The sequence below is a fragment of the Capra hircus genome, chromosome 12, assembly GCF_001704415.2.
Source record: "Capra hircus breed San Clemente chromosome 12, ASM170441v1, whole genome shotgun sequence".
Lineage (NCBI taxonomy): Eukaryota > Metazoa > Chordata > Mammalia > Artiodactyla > Bovidae > Capra > Capra hircus.
In genome coordinates this window covers 42281655-42309572 of record NC_030819.1, presented here as the reverse complement: position 1 = coordinate 42309572, position 27918 = coordinate 42281655, and the positions used below count along the sequence as shown (strand labels likewise).

The window sequence follows — 27918 nt, the reverse complement described above, 5'->3', positions numbered from 1 at the left end:
CCCTTATATAGGCTGTCTAAAATAGACTCACTTAAAACCTAGGGACACATGCAGACTGCAAATGAAACACTGGAAAAAGATATTTCATGAAAACGTGAACAAAAAAAAAAAAAAAAAAAAGGCAGGAACAACAATATTCATATCAGATAAAATATACTTTGAAATAAAGACCTTGATAAGAGACAAAGAATCACACTACATAATAATAAAAGGATCAATCAAAGAAGATATAAAAATTATAAATATATATGCACCCAACATAGAAGCACCTCAATATGCAAGGCAAAGAGTAACAAGTATGAAAGGGGAAATTAACAGTAACACAATAATAGTGAGGGGCTTTAATACCCCACTCACACCTATAGATAGATCAAACCAAACAGAAAACTAGTAAGGAAACACAAATTATAAATGATACAATGGATCAGTTCTACCTAATTGATATCTGTAGGGCACTTCACCGAAAAACAATGGAATTCATCTTTTTCTCAAGTGTATGTGGAACATTCTCCAGGATAGATCACATTCTGGGACATAAATCTAGCCTTGATACATTTAAAAAAGAAATTGAAATCATTTCAAGCATCTTTTCTGATCACAACACAATAAGATTATTTGTCAACTATAAGGAAAAAAAAAAAACTTAAAAATACAAACATATGGAGCCTGAATAACACACTTCTGAGTAAACAAACAGATCAGAGAAGAAATCAAAAGGGAAATCAAAATATGCCTAGAAACAAAAGGAAATGAAAACAAGACAACAAAGCATCTATGGGATTCAGTAAAAGCAGCGCTTCTGCTGCTAAGTCACTTTAGTCGAATCCAACTCTGTGCGACCCCATAGACGGCAGCCCACCAGGCTCCCCCACCACTGGGATTCTCCAGGCAAGAACACTGGAGTGGGTTGCCATTTCCTTCTCCAATTCATGAAAGTGAAACTGAAGTAGCTCAGTCATGTCCGACTCTTAGCGACCCCATGGATGGCAGCCTGCCAGGCTCCTCCGTCCATGGGATTTTCCAGGCAAGAGAACTGGAAGGCAAGAGAACTGCCATTGCCTTCTCCAAAAAAGCAGTGCTAAGAGGGAGGTTCCTAGCAGTACAAGCCTACCTCACAGAACAAAAAAAGCATCAAAGAAACAACCTAACTTTACACCTAAGGCAACTAGAAAAAAGAAGAACCCCAAAAGTTAGTAGAAGAAAAGAAATCATAAAAAAACAGAGCAGAAATAAATGAAATATAAACTACAGAGACTATACCAAAAATCAGCAAAATTAAAGCTGATTCTTTGAGAAGATAAAAAAATAGAAAAACTGTTAGCCAGACTCATCAAGAAGAAAAGGGAGAAGAACAGAATCAATAAAATTAGAAATGAAAATGGGGAAATCACAACAGACAACACAGAAATACAAAGGATCATAAGAGACTGCTTATCAGCAACTATATGCCAATAAAATAGGCAGCTTGGAATAAATTGATAAATTCTGTTGTATAACCTTACAAAACTGAACCAGGAAAAAACAGAGAATCTTAACAGACCCATCACAACCACTGAAATGGAAGCTGAAATAAAAAACATTCCTACAAACTAAAGCCCAGGACCAGATGGCTTCACAGGTGAATTCTACCAAAATTTTAGAGAATAGCCAACATCTCTCCTTCTCAAACACTTCCAGAAAATTTCAGAGGAAGATAAACCCCCAAACTCATTCTATGAGGCCACCATCACCTTAATATCACAACCAGACAAAGATGTCAAAAACAAAGAAAACTATAGGCCAATAACACTGGTGAACATAGAAGCAAAAATCCTCAACAAAATTCTAGCAAACAGAATCCAACAGCATATTAAACAGATCATACATCAAGACCAAGTTGGCTTTATCCCATGGATGCAAGTACACTTCAATATTCACAAATCAATCAATGTGATACACCACATTAACAAATTGAAAGATAAAAAACCATATGAATATCTTAATGGATGCAGAGAAAGACTTTGAAAAATTCACACCCATTTATGATACAAACTGTCCAGAAAGCAGGCATAGAAGGAGCATACCTCAACATGATAAAAGCCCTATATGACAAACCCATAGCAAACACCCTCAATGGCAAAAAATCGAAACCATTTCCTCTAAAATCAGAAACAAGACAAGGGTGCCCTTGGTCACCACTACCGTTCAACACAGTTCTGGAATTCTAAGCCACAGTAATCAGAGAAGAAAAATAAAAGGAATCTAGATTGAAAAGAAGACCTAAAACTCTCGCTGTTTGCAGATGACATGATCCTCTACATAGGAAACCCCTAAAGAAACCATCAGAAAATTATTAGAGCTAATCAACGAATAGAGTAAAGTTGCAGGATATAAAATTAATACACAGAAATCCCTTGCATTCCTGTACACTAGCAATGAGAAAACAAAAAGAGAAATTGAGGAAACAATCCCATTCACCATTGCAATTAAAAGAATAAAATACTTAGGAATAAATTTACCTAAAGAAACATCAGACCTATATATAGAAAACTATAAAATACTGATGAAAGAAATCAAATATGACACAAATAGAGGGGGAAATATACTATGTTCGTGGATTGAAAGAATCAATATAGTAAAAATGAGTATACTACCCAAAGCAATTTATAGATTCAAGGCAATCCCTATTAACCTATCAATGGTATTTTTCACAGAACTAGAACAAATAATTTCACGATTTTTATGGAAATACAAAAAAAAAAAACTCCAATAACCAAAGCAATCATGAAAAAGAAGAATGGAACTGGAGGAATCAACCTGTTTGACTTAGGACTACAGTACAAAACTACAGTCATCAAGATAGTATGGTTCTTGCACAAAGACAGAAATACAAAACAATGGAACAAAATAGAAAGCCCAGAGATAAATCCAAGCATCTGTGGACACCTTATCTTTTGCAAATGAGGAAAAAATATACGATGGAGAACAGAAAATTTCTTTAACAAGTGGTGTGGGAAAGCTGGTCAACCACCTGTGAAAGAAAGAATGAAACTACAACATTTTCTAACACCATACACAAAAATAAACTCAAAATGGATTAAAGACCTAAGTGTAAGATGAGAAACTGTAAAAACTCTTAGAGAGAAACATAGGCAGAACACTCTCTGACGTAAATCACAGCAAGACCCTCTATGAACCACCTCCCAGATTAATGGAAATAAAAAAAAAATAAAATAAACAAATGGGACCTGATTAAACTTAAAAACTTTTGTGCAACAAAAGAAACTATAAGCAAGGTGAAAAAGCAGTCTTTAGAATGGGACAAAGTAATAGTAAACAAAACAACTGACAAAGACTTAATCTCTAAAATATGCAAGCAGCTCATGCAACTCAATACGAGAAAAATAAATGACTCAATTAAAAATGGGCCAAAGAACTAAACAGATATTTATATAAAGAAGACACATGCATGGCTAACAAACACATGAAAAGATGATCACCATCACTCATTATCTGAGAAATGCAAATCATAACCACAATGAGGTACTATCTCACACCAGTCAGAATGGCTGCCATTGCAAAGTCTATAAACAATAAATGCTGGAGAAGGTGTGGAGAAAAGGGAACACTCTTATGTTGGTGGGAATGGAAACTAGTATAACAGTGTGGAGATTCCTTAAAAAACTGGAAATAGAAGTGCCATATGATTTGGCAATCCCAGTGCTGGGAATATACACTGAGGAAACCAGAATTAAGACACATATAACCCAGTGTTCATTGCAGCACTGTTTACAATAGGTTTGACATGGAAGTAACCTAGATGTCTATTGACAGAGAAATGGATAAGGAAGTGGTGGTACATATACACAATGGAATATTACTCAGCTATAAAAAAGAACTCATTTGAGTCAGTTCTAATGAGGTGGATGAATCTTGAGCCTATTATACAGAGTGAAGTAAGTCAGAAAGAGAAACACCAATGCAGTATATTAGCACATATATATGAAATTTAGAAAGACAGTAAGGATGGCCATATATGCAAGACAGCACAAGAAACACAGATAAAAACAACAGACTTTTGGACTATGTGGACAAGGTGAGGGTGGGACGATTTGAGAGAATAACATTGAAAATGTATATTACCATATGTAAAATAGATAACCAATGCAAGTGTGATGCATGAAGCAGGGCACTCAAAACTGGTGCTCTGGGACAACCCAGAGGGATGAGGTGTGGAGGGAGACAGGAGGAGTTCAGGATGGGGAGATACATGTACACCCATGGTTGGTTCATGTCAATGTATGGTAGAAACTACCACAATATTGTAAAGCAGTTAGCCTCCAATTAAAATAAATTAATTTAAAAAAATTTTAGACAATCCTTCCCTCTCTCATACGTCATCAAATTTCCCTCTCTTCTGGATCATACCTGTTAGTATATGAACATGCTTGACTCCACCCCCCCCCCCAGTTTTACAATTAATATCATTTTATTAACTCCTAGTTCCAAAATCATTATTTTAGGTTATTTTTTTTTAAAATATCTAGGTCCTTTAAGTAATTTTTCTTTGCCAACCAGCACTAAGTAAGCATTGACGTAGAGGGCTCAAAAGTGACATTGCAGATTTTGTTTCCTGGTATGAGCCCACTTAGCCACTAAATAACAATAATGTGATGATTTGCCTGCAAGTTCTCCAATAATTGCCTCTTGTAGTGCATGCTGGCCAGAAGAAGTTAGAAACTGCTTCCAAAAGACTCCTCAGGTGATTTTTGCAGTAGGGTGTCTCTTTGGGGACATGTCAGGAAGATTTCTAATAAGTTCTAGAGAACAGGTTTCTCTCTAGTTCTGCCATTATTTTACTAACTTAGTGACTTCTCTACCATCTAGAAAGCCATGTTTGTTTCCTCTTCAAGGAGATCCAGATCTCAGTTCTGGACTTTGGTATTAGCCTTAAAGGTAGTAGTTACTCTTTATATCTGCTATTTCTATATTAGATTTATCTTGATTTCTTACTTTCCTTAGCTAAATATTTGTTATAATTAATGATTATTTATTTAAATTTTTATGTTGAACTTTCAATGTTTGTTTCTCATCAGTTGACCCATGCTGACAATTCCAGCCATTTTTTTGGTTACTTTTTCAGTTCAGTTTTGCAGTTTTAAAGATTCTATGCATTTATACTTTAAACACCAGTTTTTTGATGTTTTCTTAGCGCTATTCCACAGTAAATAATCTTGTCAAAGTCATCAAAGGCCTTCATTTTGTTAAGTTCAAAAATCAATTATTAGGCATCAGTCTATCTGATCTCTGAGCAGTATCCACACTCCTTTCTGATGGTATATTCCCTTGAATTCCAAGACATTAAGCTTCTTTGGTTTTCATTGTATATAATTAGTTTCTTCATTTAAGTCACTAGGCTCTTTCTTCTTTTTGTCTCCACTTTTGTAACCCTTCAAGTCCTAGAACATCAGTCTTCTTTGCCTTTTTTTGGTACACACTTCTTTTGTGAAACCATATGATACCATGTTTTTAAGTTATATTTGTGCTAGCAGTTCCTTAGTTTTTAGCTTCTCTAGTGGCTCAGACAGTAAAGAATCTGCGTGCAATGCAGGAGACCCTGGTTTGACCCCTGGGGTGGGAAGATCCCCTGGAGAAAGGAATGGCAACACACTCTAGTATGTGTGTGTGTGTGTGTGTGTGTGTGTGTGTGTGTGTGTATAGATTTCCATGAACCAGAGAACCTGCTGGGTTGCTTTCCATGGGGTCACAAAGAGTCAGACACAACTGAGTGACTAACACTTCCTGGTTTTTATCTCCTGGCCATTTCCCCACAACTCCTAAATGATGTATTCAATGCCTACTCAACATCTGCACTTATAGGCCCTATAGAAATCTTAATAGTACATCCTTCCTCAGTGCAGATTAAGCCAACAACAACAGTAACAAAAACAAATGATAATCTCTCTGATTTCTCTCTTTTTTCACTCTCCCAACAAACTCACTCTATTTTAAAATATATCCAGAATTAAAATGCTTCTATTTTCATTGCTACTAACTCATTACCCTCATCTGACTTCTTCAAAAATTCTCACCTCTAAACTTCTATTACCTGCTAACTGATTTTCTTTTTCTTCTCTTGTTTTCCACTAGTGTGCTCTTATCACAGTAACAAGAGAGAGCCCATTGAACTATGTACATTAGATCAGCCTCTTCACCATTCTGAACTCTGCAACAATTTTCATTATGCTCCAAGGTAATTCCAAAGTTATAGAACATGTTTCTATACATTTAATGATTTGCTGTAAATTTCCAGATTTGCAGAAAGAACGAAGGGACGGAGCCAAAGCAAAAATAATACCCAGTTCTGGATGCGACTGGTGATAGAAGCAAGGTCTGATGCTGTAAAGAGCAATATTGCATAGGAACCTGGAATGTTAGGTCCATGAATCAAGGCACATTGGAAGTAGTCAAACAGGATATGGCAAGAGTGAACATCGAAATTCTAGGAATCAACGAACTAAAATGTACTGGAATAGGTGAATTTAACTCAGATGATCATTGTATCTACTACTGCAGGAAGGAATCCCTTAGAAGAAATGGTGTAGCCATCATGGTCAACAAAAGAGTCTGAAATGCAGTACTTGGATGCAATCTCAAAAATGACAGAATGATCTCTGTTCATTTCCAAGGAAACCACTCAGTATCAAACTAATCCCAGTCTATGCCCCAACCAGTAATGCTGAAGCAGCTGAAGTTGAACGATTCTATGAAGACCTACAAGACCTTTTAGAACTAACACAGAAAAAAGGTGTCCTTTTCATTATAGGGGACTGGAAGGCAAAAGTAGGAAGTCAAGAAACACCTGGAGTAAAAGGCAAATTTGGCCTTGAAATACAGATGAAGCAGGGCAAAGGCTAATAGAGTTTTGCAAAGAAAATGCACTGGTCATAGCAAACACCCTCTTACAACAACAGAAGACTTCTCTACACAGGGACATCACCAGATGGTCAACCCCAAAATCAGATTGATTATATTCTCTGCAGCCAAAGATGGAAAAACTCTATACAGTCAACAAAAACAAGACCAGGAGCTGACTGTGGCTAAGATCATGAACTCCTTATTGTCAAATTCATTCTTATATTGAAGAAAGTAGGGAAAACCACTAGACCATTCAGATATGACCTAAATCAAATCCCTTATGATTACACAGTGGAAGTGAGAAATAGATTTAAGGGACTAGATCTGATAGATAGAGTGGCTGATGAACTATGGAATGAGGTTCGTGACATTGTACAGGAGACAGGGATCAAGACCTTCCCCGTGAGGGGGGGGTGGTACTGCAAAAAAGCAAAATGGCTGTCTGGAGAGGCCTTATAAATAGCTGTGAAAAGAAGAGAAGCAAAAAGCATAGGAGAAAAGGAAAGCTATAAGCATCTGAATGCAAAGTTCCAAAGAATAGCAAGGACAGATAAGAAAACCTTCCTCAGTGATCAGTTCAAAGAAATAGAGAAAAACAGCAAAATGGAAAGACTAGAGATCTCTTCAAGAAAATTAGAGATACCAAGGGGACATTTCATGCAAATATGGGCTCAATAAAGGACAGAAATGGTATGGACCTAAGAGGAGCAGAAAATATTAAGAAGAGATGGCAAAAATACACAAAGATCTTCATGAACAAGATAATCACGATGGTGTGATCACTCACCTAGAGACAGGCATCCTGGAATGTGAAGTCAAGTGGGCCATAGAAAGCATCACTACAGACAAAGCTAGCGGAGGTGATGGAATTCCAGTTGAGCGATTTCAAATCCTGAAAGATGATGCTGTGAAAGTGCTACACTCAATATGCCAGCAAATTTGGAAAACTCAGCAGTGGCCACAGGACTGGAAAATGTCAGTTTTCATTCCAATCCCAAAGAAAGGCAATGTCAAAGAATGCTCAAACTACTGCACAATTGCACTCATCTAACATGCTAGTAAAGCAATGGTCAAAATTCTCTAAGCCAGGCTTCAGCAGTATGTGAACCGTGAACTTCCAGATGTTCAAGCTGGTTTTAGCAAAGGCAGAAGAAGCAGAGATCAAATTGTCCACATCCCCTGGATAACAGAGAAAGCAAAAGAGTTCCAGAAAAAAAAAAAAAAAAAAAAAAAACACATCTAATTCTGCTTTATTGACTATGCCAAATCCTTTGACTGTGTGGATCACAAGAAACTGTGGAAAATTCTGAAAGAGATGGGAATACCAGACCACCTAACCTGCCTCTTGAGAAACTTACATAACGATGAGGAAACAACAGTTAGAACAGGACATGGAACAACAGAGTGGTTCCAAATAGGAAAAGGAGTCCGTCAAGGCTGTGCATTGTCACCTGCTTATTTAACTTATATGCAGAATACATCATGAGAAATGCTGGGCTAGAAGATGCACAAGGTGGAATAAAGTTTGCCAGGAGAAATATCAATAATCTCAGATATGCAGATGACACCACCTTTACGGCAGAAAGTGAAGAGGAACTAGAAAGCCTCTTGATGAAAGTGAAAGAGGAGAGTGAAAAAGTTGGCTTAAAGCTCAACATTCAGAAAACGAAGATCATGGCATCTGGTCCCATCACTTCATGGGAAATTGATGGGGAAACAGTGGAAATAGTGTCAGACTTTAGTTTTTGGGCTCCAAAATTACTGCGGATGGTGATTGCACCCTTGAAATTAAAAGACGCTTACTCCTTGGAAGGAAACTTATGACCAACCTAGATAGCATATTAAAAAGCAGAGATATTATTTGCCAACAACAGTCCATCTAGTCAAGGCTATGGTTTTTCCTGTGGTCATGTATGGATGTGAGAGTTGGACTGTGAAGAAAGCTGAGCACCGAAGAATTGATGCTTTTGAACTGCGGTGTTGGAGAAGACTCTTGAATGTCCCTTGGACTACAAGGACATCCAACCAATCCATTCTAAAGGAGATCAGTCCTGGGTGTTCTTTAGAAAGACTGATGCTAAAGCTGAAACTCCAATACTTTGGCCATCTCATGTGAAGAGTTGACTCATTGGAAAATATTCTGATGCTGGGAGAAATTGGGGGCAGGAGAAGAAGGGAACAACAGGGGATGAGATGGATAGATGGCATCACTAATCGATGCACATGAGTCTGAGTGAACTCTGGGATTTGGGGATGGACAGGGAGGCCTGGCATGCTGTAATTCATGGGGTTGCAAAGAGTCGGACACGACTGAGCGACTGAACTGAACTGAATGATTTGCTTTTTCACCTTCTTTGAATTCTGGAAACTCATCAGTTGCATCACCCCTAGGCTGCCTTATTGTTTCTCAAATAGTAACAAGCAAAAAATTATGTTATAAAAATAGCAATGTGGACAAGAGCATGCAGGAATATATCTATTTTATGTATTGCTGTTGTTGTTGTTAACTTGTTCAGTCAGGCCCAACTCTTTGTGACCCCATGGACTGTAGCACACCAGCCTTCCCTTTCCATCACCATTTCCTAGAGCTTACTCAAACTCATGACCATCGAGTTGGTAATGCCATCCAACCATTCCATCCTCTCTCTTCCCCTCCTCTTCCTGCCTTCAGTTTTTCTGAGCATCAGGATATTTTCCAAAGAACTGGCTCTTTTCATCAAGTAAGTAAAGTATTGGAGCTTCAGCATCAGTCCTTACACTGAATGTTCAGGATCGATTTCTCCTGGGATTGACTGGTTTGATCTTGCAGACCAAGGAACTCTCAAGTCTTCTCCAACACCACAGTTCAAAGGAATCAGTTCTTCAGCACTTATTCTTTTTTATGGTACAACTCTCACATCCATACATGACTACTGGAAAATTCATAGCTTTGACTAGACAGCCCTTTGTCAACAGAGCAATATCTCTGTTTTTTTTTTTTTTTTTTTTTTTAATATGCTGCCTAGTTTTGTCATAGCTTTTCTTCCAAGGTACAAGCGTCTTTCAATTTTAATTTTAATTTTTTGGCTTCAGTCACCATCTGCAGTAATTTTGGAGCCCAAGAAAATAAAATCTATTACTATTTCCATTGTCTCCCCATCTATTTGACAAGAATTGATGGGGCCTGATGCCATGATCTTTGTTTTTTGAATGTTGAGTTTTATGTATATCTCAAACAAATCACTTATCAAAATTAAAGAATAGTTCTATAATTGGACCAGTGTAACTTTTCTCTTCATAGGCTATAGCCTTGAAATTTGCTGAAAGTTCAAGTGTTCTTAAGTCTAAGGATCCTGTTTTAATCTCCAGATTTCATCTCTATAAACTCTATGTGCTGAAATATTAAGATAGCTTTAATAGTTCATTTAAATTCCTCCAAATCATAAATAAAAATTATTTGAAAAGTTTGAATGATTTAAGTGGCTTATGCTTTATTAAGAATGTTCCACAATTTTTCTTAGTCCTCTTACAAATTAATATATTCAATTTTAATTTTATCATCCTTATATAATAGGCATGAACAGAAAGAGAAATTCTTTTTTTAATGTTTAACTGAGAAAAGTAATTTTTCTTGCACTGTGTGGCCTCTTGATAAATTCTATGTATATTATTTAATATGTACAAAAATGCTTGTGAGGTAGTTTTATACTTAATTTGAGTTTTCCTTTCTTTGTGGAATGAACTTGTCTTGCCAGTTTATTATGCTATCCATGAAAATGAAACCAATTTTTCTTAAGACATTTTATTTTTAAATACACAACTAATATGTATTACTCATTTTTATAAATTTATTTTATTAATTTATCTAACAGAATAAAGAGAGAGGTCAGATCCTATTTAAGACTGGCCTCCCATTGTCCAATCAATAACATATTTTTTTAGCAAAATCTGAATCAATATGCTATGATTCCCCTTGATGACAGTTTTCCTAGTATCCACTGTTAGCTTGATGGTAAAAAACTGACACATGGGCTTCCCTGGTGGCTCAGATGATAAAGAATATGGCTGCAAATCAGGCGACCTGTGTCTGGAATATTCCCTGAAGAATGGAATGGAAAACCACTCCAGTATCCTTGCCTGGTTAATTCCATGTAATTAGCCTGGCAGACTACAGTCCATGGGATTGCAGAGTTCTACATGACTGAGCAACTAGTACACAACACACAACAATCAAACACAGTGCTTTCTCTCATATTCCAAACAAATCATACAGCAACAGACAGCTAGAATATAGTTCAGTTCAGTCACTCGTGTCCGACTCTTTGTGACTCCGTGGACTGCAGCAGGCTAGGCCTCCCTGTCTATCACCAACTCCCAGAGTTTACTCAAACTCACATCCATTGTGTCAGTGATGTCATCCAACTATCTTATTCTCTGTCGTCCCCTTCTCCTCCCACTTCAATCTTTCCCAGCATCAGGGTCTTTTCAAATAAGTCAGTTCTTTGCATTAGGTGGCCAAAGTATTGGAGCTTCAGCTTCAACATCAGTCCTTCCAATGAATATTCTAGAATAAATGAAGCCAAAATTCCTAGGACCTAACATAAACTTTCCACTTGTTGATTCAGCAAATACTTATTGAGTATCAACTATGGCAGGTACTTTGTGAACAAGAAACTCAAGTCTGATTTTCTGAAGGGTTATCAGGAAAGAGGTAAAAACAAATAAACTATTACTAAGCAATAATGAAAGTGCTAAGAAGACACATTGAAGGTGAGATGTATTTAGATTAAAAAAAAAAAAATGAGTTAGTGATGCCATGATAGGGTGAACATCTTCTAGGCAAACAAGGGCCAGAAAAGGTGTGTGATGGGCAGTTGTACCCAGGAGGTAGGAAGTTCTTTCTAGCTTTGCTTAGAATTGTCAAGGTATCACAATGATAAAAGTAGACCAATGTTTAATCAGTTTTATTGTTGCCTTTAATTATCTATAGACTATGCTTCCCCTTTCATTGCTTACCCCTGAGAAAACTGTATCACCACTCTCTTCTATTGGGTACCACAGTTTCTAATCCCCAGAATCAGCTGGTACAAATGTACTAGAGACGAAAGAAACCTGACATGCTCAAGAAACAGAAGATATGTCAGTGTGTCTGTAGTGTCCTGAGAGCTGATAAGATATCAGTTCAGAGGAGTGATCATGGGACAGTTGTAGGGTCTTGTAGGGCAGGTATACTAAAATTGTGTTCTAACTATCTAAATCTGTTTTTAAAGTAATTAATTAATTAATTTTGGGCTCTATTGGATTTTCACTGCTGTGTGTGGGTTTTCTCTACTTGCAGCAAGTGTGGGCTACTCTTCACTGTGATGCACTGGCTTCTCATTGCGGAGCACAGACTCTAGGTGCATAGGCTTCAGTAGTTGCTGTGTGTAGGCTCTGGAGTGTGGGCTCAGTAGTTGTGGTGCATGGGCTTAGTCGCTCCTCAGCATGTGGGATCTTCCAGGATCAGGAATTGAATCCGTGTCCCCGGCATTGGCAGGTGGACTCTTACCCTCTGCACCACCAGGGAAATTCTAAGTGTTTGAATCTTAAGTTTGATATTAATTGATTCATACTGCAAAATTCTGTTTGCTGAATGGAAGTTATGGCAGCAGTTAAGCACAAAAGTTAGAATAATAAAGAGCAGGCTATTTCAAGTGTAGGAGAAAGTCTCTGGTGATGTATTTTAGGGTTTGATTATAGAGATGTATTATACAGATTCAGGATATGGTTTAGAACGAGTGAAAAGGACATCCTGAGGAAATGAATGTTAAATTCAATGCAAAGTAGAGAATTAAAAACGATTCTAGGAGTTAGGTCTGAACAACTAAGTGATTAGTAGTGATATTTACTAAAAATTGGAAGTACAGGGTAGGGGAGACTTGGGAATTTGAAATCTTTCATTTTGGAAATGTGAAGTTTTAAATAACTATTGAATATCTAACTAGAAATGTCAAGTACTTAGTAGGGTATTTGAATTTATCTTTAAGGAAATCTTTAAAGCTAGACATACATAATCAGAATTCATAATCGACTCCCAGATAGTATTTAAAAGTAAAGAAGTAAATGCTATTTTCATGTGATGCCCCAGGTCATTGCAACATCAGAAAGTAAAAAGAATGAGCAATTATTGAGTAAGAGTGGCCAGATAGTGTCAAAGGCTGCTGAAAAGCCAAGTAATATGAAAACACAAATGACAGCACTGTTTGGAGTGATCATGATCATTTCAAAGAACTTTTATAACAGAAAGATGATTCTGACTAAGTAGATTTAGCAACTATAAATGATGACTACATATTTTTGCTGGGGAAAAAAGAACAGGGAACTGGAGTAGTTGGTCAAAGGAGTATGAGATATTTTGTTTTGCTTTAGTATGTCTGAAGCAATGAAAATTTGTAGGTTGCTTGGAATTATCCAACATAGGATAAAATTCATAGTAGAAAATGTAGAAGGTGTAATTGCAGTAGAGAAGGTTCAGTTTAAGGAAAGATTGGAATAAAACCAGAAGCACTGTGATCAACCATTTTTTAAGGCAGAAACACTTGATATACCGTAGCAAAAATAAAGGCTTTCAGAATAGGTTACAACTTCTCCTCCATGTATTTTACTTGACCAAAGGTAGTAACATGAATGTATGAGTTTGTGCATGTGCAAATACTTATTAAAATTAACAATATTTTGACTTAAAAGTTGCTGAAATAAAAAGGTTTTGTATTTTCTTAACTTTGTAACTTAAACTGCCAATGCCATAGTAGATCAAATGAAGCTAAATAATATTTAAGATACATCCATTATATTTCAGATGTATATATTGTTTGTGCATTTCTGCTTTAAAGACACTGTTTGAAAACAGGTATCTTTTGAAGAAGAATAACTTTAATATACAGCTTTTAAAAATTCTTATACTCTAGTATTATGGAAAAAAACTATTTCTTTGATAATGACTTTCTATAATCATTAATTAATCATATGGCAAGCAAATCAGAGAGAAAAAAATAGGAAAAAATGAAGAAGTAACAAATACTGGTAATCAGTCAGCTCAGTGATCTCTATTCAGTTGCTCAGTAATGTCTGACTTTTTGCAACCCCATGGAGTACAGAATGCCAGGCTTCCCTGACCAGCACCAACTTCCAGAGCTTGTTTACTCATGTCTATCGAGTCAGTGATGCTATCCAATCATCTTATCCTCTGTGGTCCCCTTCTCCTCCTACCTCAATCTTGCCTAGCATCAGAGTCTTTTCCAATGAGTCCATTTTTTACATTAGGTGGCCAAAATATTGGAGCTTCAGCATCAGTCCTTACAATGAATACTCAGGACTGATTTCCTTTAGGATTGACTTGTTTGATCTCCTTGCTGTCCAAGGGACTCTTAAGAGACTTCTCCAACACCACAGTTCAAAAGCATCAATTCTTTGCATTCAGCTTTCTTTATGGTCCAACTCTCACATTCATACCGTACATGACTACTGGAAAAGCCATAGCTTTTTGATTTCTTTATAACTACTCTTTTCCCATTGATTCATTCATTGTCATTTTCCTTGCTTTTAATTACTGTTTTTGTTTTTTTTAGTTGTGGCTATAATTTTTATAGAGAAACAGTTTTTGTGTTTCTTGTATCTCATCAGTTGTCACACATTCAGTGGGACAAATGGTTGAGGACCTCTCCCCTCTTGTATTGCTGTAACTAACATTAACAAAATATTTTGGAATAAATTTCTTATAGCTTTGCATAGAGATAATTAATTCTTATAGGACAGAGGTAATATATGGTTCCTTAAGTTAAACTCTTCTGTCTCCTTGTTATTTTTAAAATTTTAATTTTCTGATTATAAATGATACTCCTCTAAACCTAGGTCATATTTTGTTATCCACTGCAACCTGTTTTTTTTTTTTTTCACATTTTGCTACAGAAAATAAATATTTATACACATATACATTACTATTTTTTTATGTTGAGTCAGTAGGTATGCTTGTTAGAAAGTTTTGAGAAATGATTCTCCTTGTTGCCTCAAAAGGAATAAACAATACCAGCTCTAAGACATGAAACAAAGTCTATCTGTATATCTCCAAACTTTTAAATAATTTCTGACTGTGGTAAAAGTGAATTTACCTGAAGACTTTTGGTGTGATCATACATACAACTGTATTTTTTGAGAGTACCATGCTTCTACTTACTAAAATATCTCATTAGAAGAGAACATACCAAAATGGATACCTACATATACTTTTAAAATGCACCTATAACAAATAAATATATATGTACCTATTACAAAGATCCATTCTACTAAATTAGTTAAAACCAGTGGAAGCAATAGTTACAAAATGTTAAAACTTTTTTTTTTTTTTTTTTTTTTGCTTAGCAACATGTTCTTATATTGTGTCTTTAAAAAAGGAAATATAGAAAAATAAATGAATCAAACTGAGTAGCCTCCTTGTGATATGTATATTGTACACATAATCATCCATTCTTTAAAATGAAATTTCCATATTTTTCCAATTCCTTTGAAATTATAACTCCCCTGAGTATATAAGAAAACATGAAAAATATTATGCAAAATTCTGTTCCTTACTTATTTAAAAAGATAATAGAAGTCATTCACCATTCCTTTTTTTTTTTTTTTTTAAATTTAAAATCTTTAATTCTTACATGCGTTCCCAAACATGAACCCCCCTCCCACCTCCCTCCCCACAACATCTCTCTGGGTCATCCCCATGCACCAGCCCCAAGCAAGCTGCACCCTATGTCAGACATGGACTGGCGATTCAATTCTTACATGACAGTATACATGTTATAATTCCCATTCTCCCAAATCATCCCACCCTCTCCCTCTCCCTCTGAGTCCAAAAGTCTGGTATACACATCTGTGTCTTTTTTCCTGTCTTGCATACAGGGTCGTCATTGCCATCTTCCTAAATTCCATATATATGTGTTAGTATACTGTATTGGTGTTTTTCTTTCTGGCTTACTTCACTCTGTATAATTGGCTCCAGTTTCACCCATCTCATCAGAACTGATTCAAATGAATTCTTTTTAACGGCTGAGTAATACTCCATTGTGTATATATATGTACCACAGCTTTCTTATCCATTCATCTGCTGATGGACATCTAGGTTGTTTCCATGTCCTGGCTATTGTAAACAGTGCTGCGATAAACATTGGAGTACATGTGTCTCTTTCAATTCTGGTTTCCTCGGTGTGTATGCCCAGAAGTGGGATTGCTGGGTCATAAGGTAGTTCTATTTGCAATTTTTTAAGGAATCTCCTACAGGCCAATATCACTGATGAACATAGATGCAAAAATCCTCAACAAAATTCTAGCAATCAGAATCCAACAACACATTTAAAAGATCATACACCATGACCAAGTGGGCTTTATCCCAGGGATGCAAGGATTCTTCAATATCCACAAATCAATCAATGTAATTCACCACAGTAACAAATTGAAAAATAAAAAACATATGATTATCTCAATAGATGCAGAGAAGGCCTTTGACAAAATTCAACATCCATTTATGATAAAAACTCTCCAGAAAGCAGGAATAGAAGGAACATACCTCAACATAATAAAAGCTATATATGACAAACCCACAGCAAACCTTATCCTCAATGGTGAAAAATTGAAAGCATTTCCCCTAAAGTCAGGAACAAGACAAGGGTGTCCACTTTCACCGCTACTATTCAACATAGTTCTGGAAGTTTTGGCCACAGCAATCAGAGCAGAAAAAGAAATCAAAGGAATCCAAATTGGAAAAGAAGAAGTAAAACTCTCACTGTTTGCAGATGACATGATCCTCTACATGGAAAACCCTAAAGACTCCACCAGAAAATTACTAGAGCTAATCAATGAATATAGTAAAGTTGCAGGATATAAAATCAACACACAGAAATCCCTTGCATTCCTATACACGAATAATGAGAAAGTAGAAAAAGAAATTAAGGAAACAATTCCATTCACCATTGCAACGAAAAGAATAAAATACTTAGGAATATATCTACCTAAAGAAACTAAAGACCTATATATAGAAAACTATAAAACTGATGAAAGAAATCAAAGAGGACACTACTAGATGGAGAAATATACCATGTTCATGGATCGGAAGAATCAATATAGTGAAAATGAGTATACTACCCAAAGCAATTTACAAATTCAATGCAATCCCTATCAAGCTACCAGCCACATTTTTCACAGAACTAGAACAAATAATTTCAAGATTTGTATGGAAATACAAAAAACCATTTCTTAAAGTATATCTCAATTATGTATTTCTTTGATTTGGCCTTTTCCTCCTGTTCTTTCTATAGCTAAGTCAATTGAATTTATTTCAGTATTAGCAATTCTACTTCAACAGAGAGTAAAATAAGCATTATTGCTTCTGAATTTTTTAAATGTCTTTTCTTCCATTCTTTTCTGAAGCTCATTTTGTCTGCCACTGTTCTCAATTAAGATCCATAGCCTCTACCAAAATTTGCTTCTTCTTTTTGTTTTTCTAATCCAAATTAATATAATTTGTACTTCATAATAGCATGTAAATTTTGAATAATAAAGAATATCAGGACATAAGAAATAACTTCTATAACATTATAGACTCAGTAACAAACGTAAGAATGCAGATTGTGAGACATGAGGAACTGAAATATGGTTAAGTGAAGTTGGTTAGTTGCTTCATGACTAATTAATAAAAGCAAACTCTTACTACAGTCTACATTTATGCTTTGGCTCTAATCAATCTTTTAACATGCTTTCTTTTCTGCTAAAACTTCCATCATTGTGTTTACTTTTCTTTTTACTTTAGAATTTCTGTGTGTGTGTGCACTCACTAAATAGAAAAAGAAACTGCTAACTATATAAAAACTTATAGGTTATTTAGTTTAACTTTACCCTAGAAATACATATCCCCCCTTTTTTTTAATTTTAAAGATTGCTAAATCCCCTTTGACCTTGCATTCTTGTCTTGGTCAGTAGTTCATTATGTTTTGCTTAATAATACTATAAGCAGCTCATATCTGGCCTTCCGAATATTGGTCTGTCACTAACATGAAATGTATCATTTAAATCTATAGGAATTATAAAATGATAAGTCAAATTCTTCTCTCAAATCTCCCTGAAGAATCAGTCCAAGGAGTATTTCTTTTTAAAATAAACCCCTAACACACTAGGAAAATGTAGCTTCTTCTTCCTTTAAATATTTTTAGTATTTTAAAATATTACTTATTATATAATTTTATGTAAATATATATGAGTCTAGTGATGAATCTGCCTGCAATTCAGGAGACCCTAGTTTAATTCTTGGTCAGGAAGATCCTCTGCAGAAGGGAATGGTACCCACTCTATCTGGTATTCTTGCCTGGAAAATTCCATGGACAGAGGAGCCTGTCAGACTACAGTCCATGGGGTCACAAAGAGTTGGACATGACTGATTGACTGACACTTTCACTTTCAAATACATGTATAATATATATAATGTATAATATAAAATGCAGTATAATCACATATGTAATGTAATAAGATACATAGTATATACATACAAGTCAACTGAAGGTTAAAAAAAAAAAAAAAAAACTCCATACATTAATCACTGTCAGAATTAAGAACAAAATCTGTATTTACTGGTTCTAAAACCCATCAAGAAAAAAGTGTCTTCTGATCAACATACGGCTTTTCTGAAGAATCTTAAGATGTTCAGCAGCTTTGAAAATTCATATAAAGGCTGGAAAAATTTAGATTTAATTCAACTTTTTAAAACTCTGGTTGGACACTGAGGTAAATAGGAAACTAACAGCAGAAATAAACATTGCACTTATTTCCCACCAGAGAGAAAAGTAACAGTATCAAACGCAACTAGAGTAGTCTGAGTTATACAACTTACTGGAAAGATGATTATCATGTTGATTCTCAATTTACTCATTTGTTAAAAGATAATAATGTTTACTACATAGGGATATTATAGACATTAAATGAGATAAGTTTGGTGACTAAAGAAAGAAAGAAATGTATGTTAGTTCCAATTCCCTCACTCTTCCTTTCCCAGCCTTTTTTATAAGAATCTTCAGAATTGCTATATTCAGAATATTTTAATGATCTTCCAGTTTAGACAGTAAATAAGGAAAGAACATATACTCACAGTAGAAATGTCTCTGTATATGTTCATATCTAGCCAGCCCAGATTTGGAGGAAAACTGGATTTTTCACTAGCTCTATGACTTTGAAAAATCACTTAACTTTTTTGAACCTGTTTATCTCTCTGCAGATTACCTTGCAATCGTGCTTTTTAGGATTAGAAATATTGTGTGGAAAGTGCTTATAAAGGCATGTAATTAATTAATATTATTTATGGAAGTGATAAAGTCTCCTATATCTAAAGACACATTTTTATGAAAATAAAATATATTTTACTCTTTCCTCCTGCACATCTGTTGCTTGAAAATATACATAAACTTATGCTTGTAATGCTCCCAGTTTGAGAGATGAGGAATGGAAAGTAGATAAATGATGTATTTATGTCTATCAGGCACTGTGATAAAAGGTGAAAGTCTTTACTAGATAGTTTTAGGAAAACACAATAATAATTTATTTTCTGATGTTATTAAATATTGCTTTACTAATCAAAGTAAAGCAGTTGTACCAATCAGAATTAAAAACCTATGTGTAATGCATAGGCTTAGGAACAAGCCAATAGAATGTACATCTTTGTTCTGACATAACAGTGAAGAAGATATAAAAATATATAGAGATGTAAATGTAGGAGGAACTCCCACTCTTAATGACTAAAGAATGGACAAGGAGTGTATGAACAAAAGGCATATTGTGAAAAGATGGGACTCTGGTCATGTTTTGGGCCTCCTCTGGTATGTGTCCTATTATGTATGATGATTTTTGAGCAACAGTTTGACTCCAAGCTCTGTACATTTCAACAAAAAAGTTGAAATGGGTGGGCAGGATCAAAGTTAAGAATTACCACATTATCTATCATAAGTTAATGGCTATCTACTTGTTTTGGCTACTCGTGATGATTGTCCATTTCTATTCAGAGAGGTGTCCACACTCTGAGAATATCTGGTATCAGAACCTATCTGGGATTTAGACAAATCCAGTGCATGGCTTTACAATCCATTCTTTATCAAGTTACCAAAATGCCTGTTCAGTTCAGTTCATTCGCTCAGTCGTGTCCGACTCTTTGCAACCCTGTGGATGGCAGCATGTCACGCCTCCCTGTCCATCACCAACTTCCAGAGTCTATTCAAACTCACGTCCATTGAATCAGTGATGCCATCCAACCATCTCATCCTGTGTCATCCCCTTTTCCTCCCACATTCAATCTTCCCCAGTATCAGGGTCTTTTCAAATGAGTCAGTTATTTGTGTCAGGTCGCCAAAGTATTGAAGTTTTAACTTCAACATCAGTCCTTCCAATGAATATTCAGGACTGATTTTCTTTAGGATGGAATGGTTGGATCTCCTTGCAGTCCAAGGGACTCTCAAGAGTCTTCTCCAACACTATAGTTCAAAACCATCAATTCTTCAGCATTCAGCTTTCTTTATAGTTCAAATCTCACATTAATACATGACTACTGGAAAAGACAAAGTTTTGGCTAGATGGACCTTTGTTGGTAAAATAATGTCTTTGCTTTTTAATATAATGTTTCTGTTTTTTAATATGCTGTCTAGGTTGGTCATGACTTTCCTTCTGAGGACTGTCTTTTAATTTCATGACTGCAATCACCATCTGAAGTGGTTGGAGCCCCCCAAAATAAAGTATCTCACTGTTTCCACTCCTTCCCCATCTATTTGCCTTGAAGTGATGGGATTGGATGCCATCATCTTTGTTTTCTGAATGTTGAGCTTTAAGCCAACTTTTTCACTTTCCTCTTTCACTTCATCAAGAGGCTCTTTAATTCTTCTTCACTTTCTGCCATAAAGGTGGTTTCATCTGCATATCTGAGGTTATTGATATTTCTCCCAGCAATCTTGATTCCAGCTTGTGTTTCTTGCAGCCCAGCATTTCTCATGATGTACTCTGCATATAAGCTAAATAAGCAGGGTGACAATATACAGCCTTGACATACTCCTTTTCCTATTTGGAACCAGTCTGTTGTTCCATGTCCAGTTCTAACTGTTGCTTCCTGACCTGCATGCAGATTTCTCAAGGGGCAGTTCAGGTGGTCTGGTATTCCCATCTCTTTCAGAATTTTCCACAGTTTCTTGTGATCCACACAGTCAAAGGCTTTGGCATAGTCAATAAAGCAGATAAGATAAATTTGCATAATTCATTTAGGTGGGATTTCCATAAATTTTCTCTTTCCTTTTACTTTGAGTAACCAAATGAAATACAATTATTACTTTATTCATAAATGTTCATTTAAATCCCAGTTTTGGCACAATATTTTCTTTTTCTTAACTGTCCATTTTTAATCTGTGACCCTACTTCCCTCTCTCTTCACTTTTTAGTATTATGTGAATTGTTGAAAATGTCGATGGTGATTTGGATTCAAGTGGACAGGCTCCTAATAAACCTCATACAAAATGTACACCCCCCCACACACACACAATTTTATCTATCATTTCAGAGGGCAGAGCCACCTTCAAACTTATATTTGGATGCCCTGAAATGCTAGACTACACTCTGAGTTAACAATGTTATTCATGGATGATTTTTCAACAATAGAAGTTAAGTTACAGACACAAGACTCTGAATCAGGGAAAATTAATTATGCTTTTTCTTATAAGTTGAATGAACTTGATATTTTATCATATTACCTGTGTCCTGCATAACTCATCAATAAAATGAGGTGGGTCGTACATTTGATGTGTGGATTTTCTTTAGCTCCAATTCTAAAGATTTCATAGTCCCAATTGCCAAATGCTGTTTCTTCACAATTCTCTGCCATTCAGTAATATATCTTATCCTTCTATAAAGGTTTGAAATCCCATGATTTGAGCTTTTAAGAATATTCTAGGGAGATATATTTTTCAGAAAATGATCATGCTATTGTATCTTACATTAGTAAGCTAGATACTAGAGAGACAGGTAGTTAGATCAATCTTCAAAACAGGGAAGTGGAGAATTAATAATTGCAATATTCTAAAAATCTTTAAAATATTCTATTGATATTAAGTACTTTACATATATTATCTAATTTGAGCCTCATAAAATTTTTGTGCGGTAGTATAATTTGATTTGAAAAAGAAATTAAACTTCAGAGAAATTAACATTCCTACAGTCATATAGGCATTATTTAGTAAGTGGCAGATTTGGGAATCAGAACCATCACCTATCAAATAATAGTAAAATATTGGCTGTAATATTTAATTTTAGCACATAATTTTTCAGTCAGTCTTAACTATGAAAACAGCATCTAATTACCTGAGGTGGAAGCAGCGGCAGTCTTATGAAGGCCAGAAGCATACTCAAGTCATTGCATCTCCTCTGCATGTCATATTTGACCCACATCATTAATGCATGGAAGATGGTTTCTTCATCGGGAACATTGACATCATCACTGGCCAGGAGTTTATGGAGCTCCTCAGCTGGAAGCAGTAGAAACTCTTGATTTCTTATAACTTCCATTATGTTTTCCTAGAGGGAGAGACATAGTTTGGCATAAATTTGGCCTCAGTTTTATTTAGCTAGCAAAGCCTCCCAGAAAGAAATGAGAAAAGTAGTCAATAACCTTTGATTTCATTATAACATAATCCTTGAGACATAATCCTTCAAAAGCTAGAAGCTGTTAAGATGAAAGCATTGTAATTGTAATTGAAGTGTAAATGTATCTGAGAGAGCACAGATCTTGTAATAACCGTAGGATTATAACATTGAGCTTTGTTATGCAGGCAGAATATACTAAGTGATTAAATGTTCAAGTTTCCAGTGGACCGCTGTGTAAGATTTGGTGAATATGAAAAAAATAGCATTTCAATTTATTAAAAGCTTGACTATATATACATCAATCAGAAAGTGGGAATAAAATTACACAGATCTAACACTATAAGATGCATCACTGTTTACTCAAAAAGGAAAAAAGAGAACAGAGCTTAGAAAGTCACAAAATCCCATATATTTCACCTTCCTAATAGCTCTCAAACCTCTCTCCTGACAGTTTCTCTGACTTAATTTAGATTTCCATTTATTTTATAGCAGATTGCTGCCATACTCGCTAATAACTCTGCCTGACTCTATCCTTAGCTTCTCTAGTGGTCCCACTGTATTGTTGTGAGAAGGATATTTCTAAAACATAAATATGCTCTTGACACTATTCTAAACTTTCGTTGTGTTTCTTTTTTTTTTTTTTTTGCTTCAAATCTTTTGGTTAAGCATATTGGTTCTTTATGACCTCACCTCTTCCTGATTCTAAATATTACGTTTCCAAACTTGTTGGCACTTCTGTCACAAAATTACTCATTAGATTTGCCTTATTCTCACTACATTGCTTAAAATGGCTATTAGCCATCTTTGTTGTCCTAACTGCTTTCATTTTTCAAGATTCAGTTCAAAAACTAAATATGGATATGCATATAACCATATATATATGGATATGGATATCTATATCTCTCTTTACACACACACACACACACACACGCACATATATATATATATATATATCAAGAGCTCTCTGTTCACTCCCATTTGATCTGGCTGCCCTATCTTATATGCATGCACAGTGTATGGTGCATGACATATCAGTTACCAAAGTGCTGTATAATTTTTGGTGTACTTAGGGATCTTATCACAAACTTTGAGTTCCTTGAGACAAAGACTTTGAATTAACCTTTTATATCTAGATTCTGGAACATAGCCAGTGAACAGTACAGATTTATTGAATAGATATATTTATGATCTTAGAGAAAAATAAATTTTGAGATAGTGAACTTCAGTGCAATGTTTTTCAAACACTTTAAAAACTGCTTGTTGAAAATCTTGCATTTCATCACAGTGTCTTATGTGTCTAATAAATGTAAGAGAAGACAGAGATTTGACTGTTGGCCTTTACTTTTGTTCCACATTCCTCCATGTCTCCTGAGACAACCCCAAGGAAGATAACTAAGACTTCTCAGATGATAGTTTTAAAGCCGCAAAGGTGGCAGAAATCTCGAAAGGATTATTTTTTTAATGTAAAATCTGAATCAGTGCACTTCTCTTTCCCCAAAACCTTGGTGACTTAGTGTCTTGCTAAAACATAGAAGAGGCAGCAAGTGCTGATTCATCTGTTTGTCAGAACAAATTCAAACCTGTTTGCTCAAGACCTGACACATGTTGTGAATGTGTTCTTAGAATCAAATCCAAGGCTTGAAGGGCCTTCAGCTATCACAAAAGCAAATCAACTTTTACTTTCAGGTCTTTAGCTATTTTTTTCTTACATTTGACCTCACAGAATAGCTGATTTCATGAAGTAATTTTGCTCCCTGTGTTTCCTGTGTGCCTAATACAATACTGTGAAAATTCAAAAATCTTTATAGTAAAAGCTATGTTTTATCCAGTAGTAGTAGTAACGTTAGTGGCTTGATTGTGGCTGACTCTTTGCAACCCTATGGACTGTAGCCCACCAGGCTCCTCAATCCTTGGGCTTCTCCAGGCAAGAATACAGGAGTGGGTTGCATTAATATTTGAGAACTGGACCATAAAACAGGCTGAGAGCTGAAGAACTGATGTTTCTGAAATGTGGTGCTGGAGAAGACTCTTGAGAATCCCTTGGCCAGCAAGGGATCAAACCAGTCAATCCTAAAGGAAATCAATTCTGAATATTCATTGGAAGAAATGATGCTGAAGCAGAGCATACTTTGCCCATCTGATGTGAAGAGTTGACTTATTTGGAAAAGACTCTGAAGCTGGGAAAGATTGAGGACAAAAAGAAAAGAGGATGGCAGAGGATGAGATGATCCGATTCTATCATTGACTTGATGTACATGAGTTTAAGCAAACTCTGGCAGATAGTGAAGGATAAGTATTCCTAGCATACTGCAGTCTGTGAGGTTTCAAAGAGTCAGACACAAGTGAGCAAGTGAACAACAGCAACAAAATAGAACAGAACCCACCTGCCAATGCAGGAGACATAAGAGATAAGGGTTTGATTATTGGGTCAAGAAGATTCCTGGAGAAGGGCAAAGAACCCACTCTAGAATTGTCACTTGGAGAATACCATGGATAGAAGAGTTTGGCAGGCTATAGTCACAAAGAGTCAGAAATGGCTGAAGCAACAGCACACACGTATGCACGATACCTATTTACTAAATGAGCCAGCTGTGTACTCTGAGATTTAATGCTACCAAGTTTCTCTAAAGAGCTGCAATAAGATAAATAAATTTCCAAAGAATCTTTGAAAGACTTTTTGTTCATCTATTATTCCAGTTACTTAAAAATCTATGCCTCTTTTAAACTACACATGGAATTGTATAGCTAGACCATCAGTGTATAGTGAGGGGTACCATAAAAATAAGTTCTGTGAAACTTTTAGCAGTGCCTATCATAAAGACATTGTTCAAGGATTTCATTGAACAATTTTATGGTGTACTCTTATGATGACCCTTGGGAGAAATTTCTTTCATATTTTAGTAGCAAGAATACTTGCACTTCTCCTATGTAAATTGGTTTGCTTTTATCATGGATGTTGTAAATTGTGAAATTGATCAGATTCATCTTTTTATTTGGCTTCTAAAAAACTTTGAGTCAAATTGAAATCTAGCAGAGAGTAAGGCTATAGCCTTTTATGGTTCGATTTCTTTTTCAGACAGCTCTGGTAATAGCATCATTTAATATTACTACAGCATATTTTTTTTTCTTACATCTAATCTAGATTGCATTCTTATAATTTTGTATCTGCATAAATTATACTATATATTTAGGAAATAAGAAATATTGTTTTTAAATATCGCTATAAATAAACTATACATTGGAAGAAAATATTGGATATTACTGAATTCATCATACTGACACATAGATTATATTGTTTTTTTTTATTTTTGTTATATATATATATTGGCATTCTGGAGTTCTTTTAGATTTTTTTTTTTCTTATCCATCAGGTCTCCTTCCAATGATATCTTGCCTAATATTTCCTGTGTTGTTTGCAATTTAGCTTCTAGAATCAAATAAATTGTGTCATTATTTTTTATTCACTAAAGAAGAAAAAATATCTTTTCACACTAGTTTCCTTACATCTTAGCTAACTCTCTGTTGCCTGAGAAGATAAAGTAATGGGAGACATAAGTACATTTTGAGCTGTTTATTTTTTTATGTTATTTTTATTATAAGTTAACTCAATCATTCATTCTACACAGATTTATTGAACACCTAACATTTATTCCTGGATAATTGTAGTGAGAAGAATGAAATTAATTTTCATAAAATGTTTACCACACATGGGACAGCTAGACAATGTGCAAAGCATGGGAAATGACTGTCCTCGTCTGTAAAAGCTTGTTTTTCAAAAAGACCTGAAATATTAGGTAGGAGCATAAATTAGAAAATGAGAAACAGGAATAAATATTTTCTGACCAGGGGAGACCATATAAACAAAGGTATAGTAACACATAGATAAAGGGGCAGAGGTAAAAGTCAAGCTGCCAAAAGCCAAGGAATGGTAAGGATTGCCAGCAACCACCAGGAGTTGGAAAAGGCAAGGAAAGATTTTTCCTAAACTTCAGAGAGAGTCAGGCTTTGCCGGCATCTGTATTTCAGAATTTTAGCCTCTAGAATTGCAAGAGAATACATTTTCATTGTTTAAAACTACCCAGTTTTTGGTACTTTGTTATGGGAGCCCTAGGAAAATAACATACAAGAGAAATTCTAAAAACAATTATGCTGAAATCTCTCACATAAACCTGAGAAAACATGGCAATTATTACCAATCTTTTGACTAAACTCTTTATTTTATGGAATGATATCTTTAAGAAATATCAGTTTTCTAGGGGGAAGATCTAACTAGCAATTTCTCCAAAGACATATGAATAGCCAAAAAACACATGAAAAGATGTTCAATATCACTCATTATTAGATAGATGCAAATTAAAACTATAATGTGTTGTCACCTCACACTGGTCAGAATGGCCTTCATAAAACAAACAAACAAACAAATAAAATTACACACATTGGATGTTGAGAGGATGTGGAGAAAAGGGAATCTTCCTAAACTGTAGGCAGGAATGTAAATTGGTACATCCACTATGAAGAACAGTATGGAGTTTCCTTTAAAAAACTAAAAATAGAACTACCATGTGATCCAGCAATCCCACTCCTGGGTATTTACCCAGAGAAAACCATAAGTCAAGAGTACACCACACTCTACATTGCAGCATTATTGATGATAGCCATGATGATAGACATGCAAGCACCCTAAATATCCATCAACAGAAAAATGAACAAAAAGACATGGTACATATATACAATGGGTAATATTAATATTAATTTGGCCCATAAAAAGGACCAGAATAGTGATATTTGGAGATACGTGGATGGCCCTATAGATTGTTATACAGAGTGAAGTAAGTTATAGAAAAAATCATAAAATATCACTTATATGTAGAATCTAGAAAAATGGTACATATTAACTTATTTGCAAAACAGACATAGAGAAATGGATAACTAATTTGTGGTTACCAAGAGGGGAAGGAGGGGTGAGATGAATTGGGAGCCTGGGATTCACTTATATATAGATAAATAATGAGAAGCTACTGTTTATTACAAGAAACCCTACTCAATGATCTGTGGTGATCTAAATGGGAGGGAAATTTATTATTTGTTTTATTTTATTTATTTTATTTTTATGTTGTTTTTTTAATATAAATTTATTTATTTTAATTGGAGGTTAATTACTTTACAATATTGTATTGGTTTTGCCATACATCAACATGAATCTGCCACAGGTATACACGTGTTCCCCATCCTGAACCCCTCTCCTTCCTCCCTCTCCATACCAATCCTCTGAGTCGTCCAAGTGCACCAGCCCCAAGCATCCAGTATCATGCATCAAACCTGGACTGGCAATTCGTTTCATATATGATATTATACATGTTT

General features: G+C 35.3%; 1 protein-coding gene across 2 annotated transcripts in view; it reads right to left on the bottom strand.

Annotated features, from left to right (window-relative positions):
* The window catches only part of KLHL1 (kelch like family member 1), a 562289-nt gene that overhangs the window by 182726 nt on the left and 351645 nt on the right, over window positions 1-27918 (bottom strand). For both annotated transcript variants that reach the window (XM_005687646.3, XM_005687647.3), the window contains one exon: window positions 22276-22488. In XM_005687646.3, coding sequence (XP_005687703.1) covers window positions 22276-22488 — 213 coding nt within the window. The remainder of the gene's footprint in view (window positions 1-22275; window positions 22489-27918) is intronic.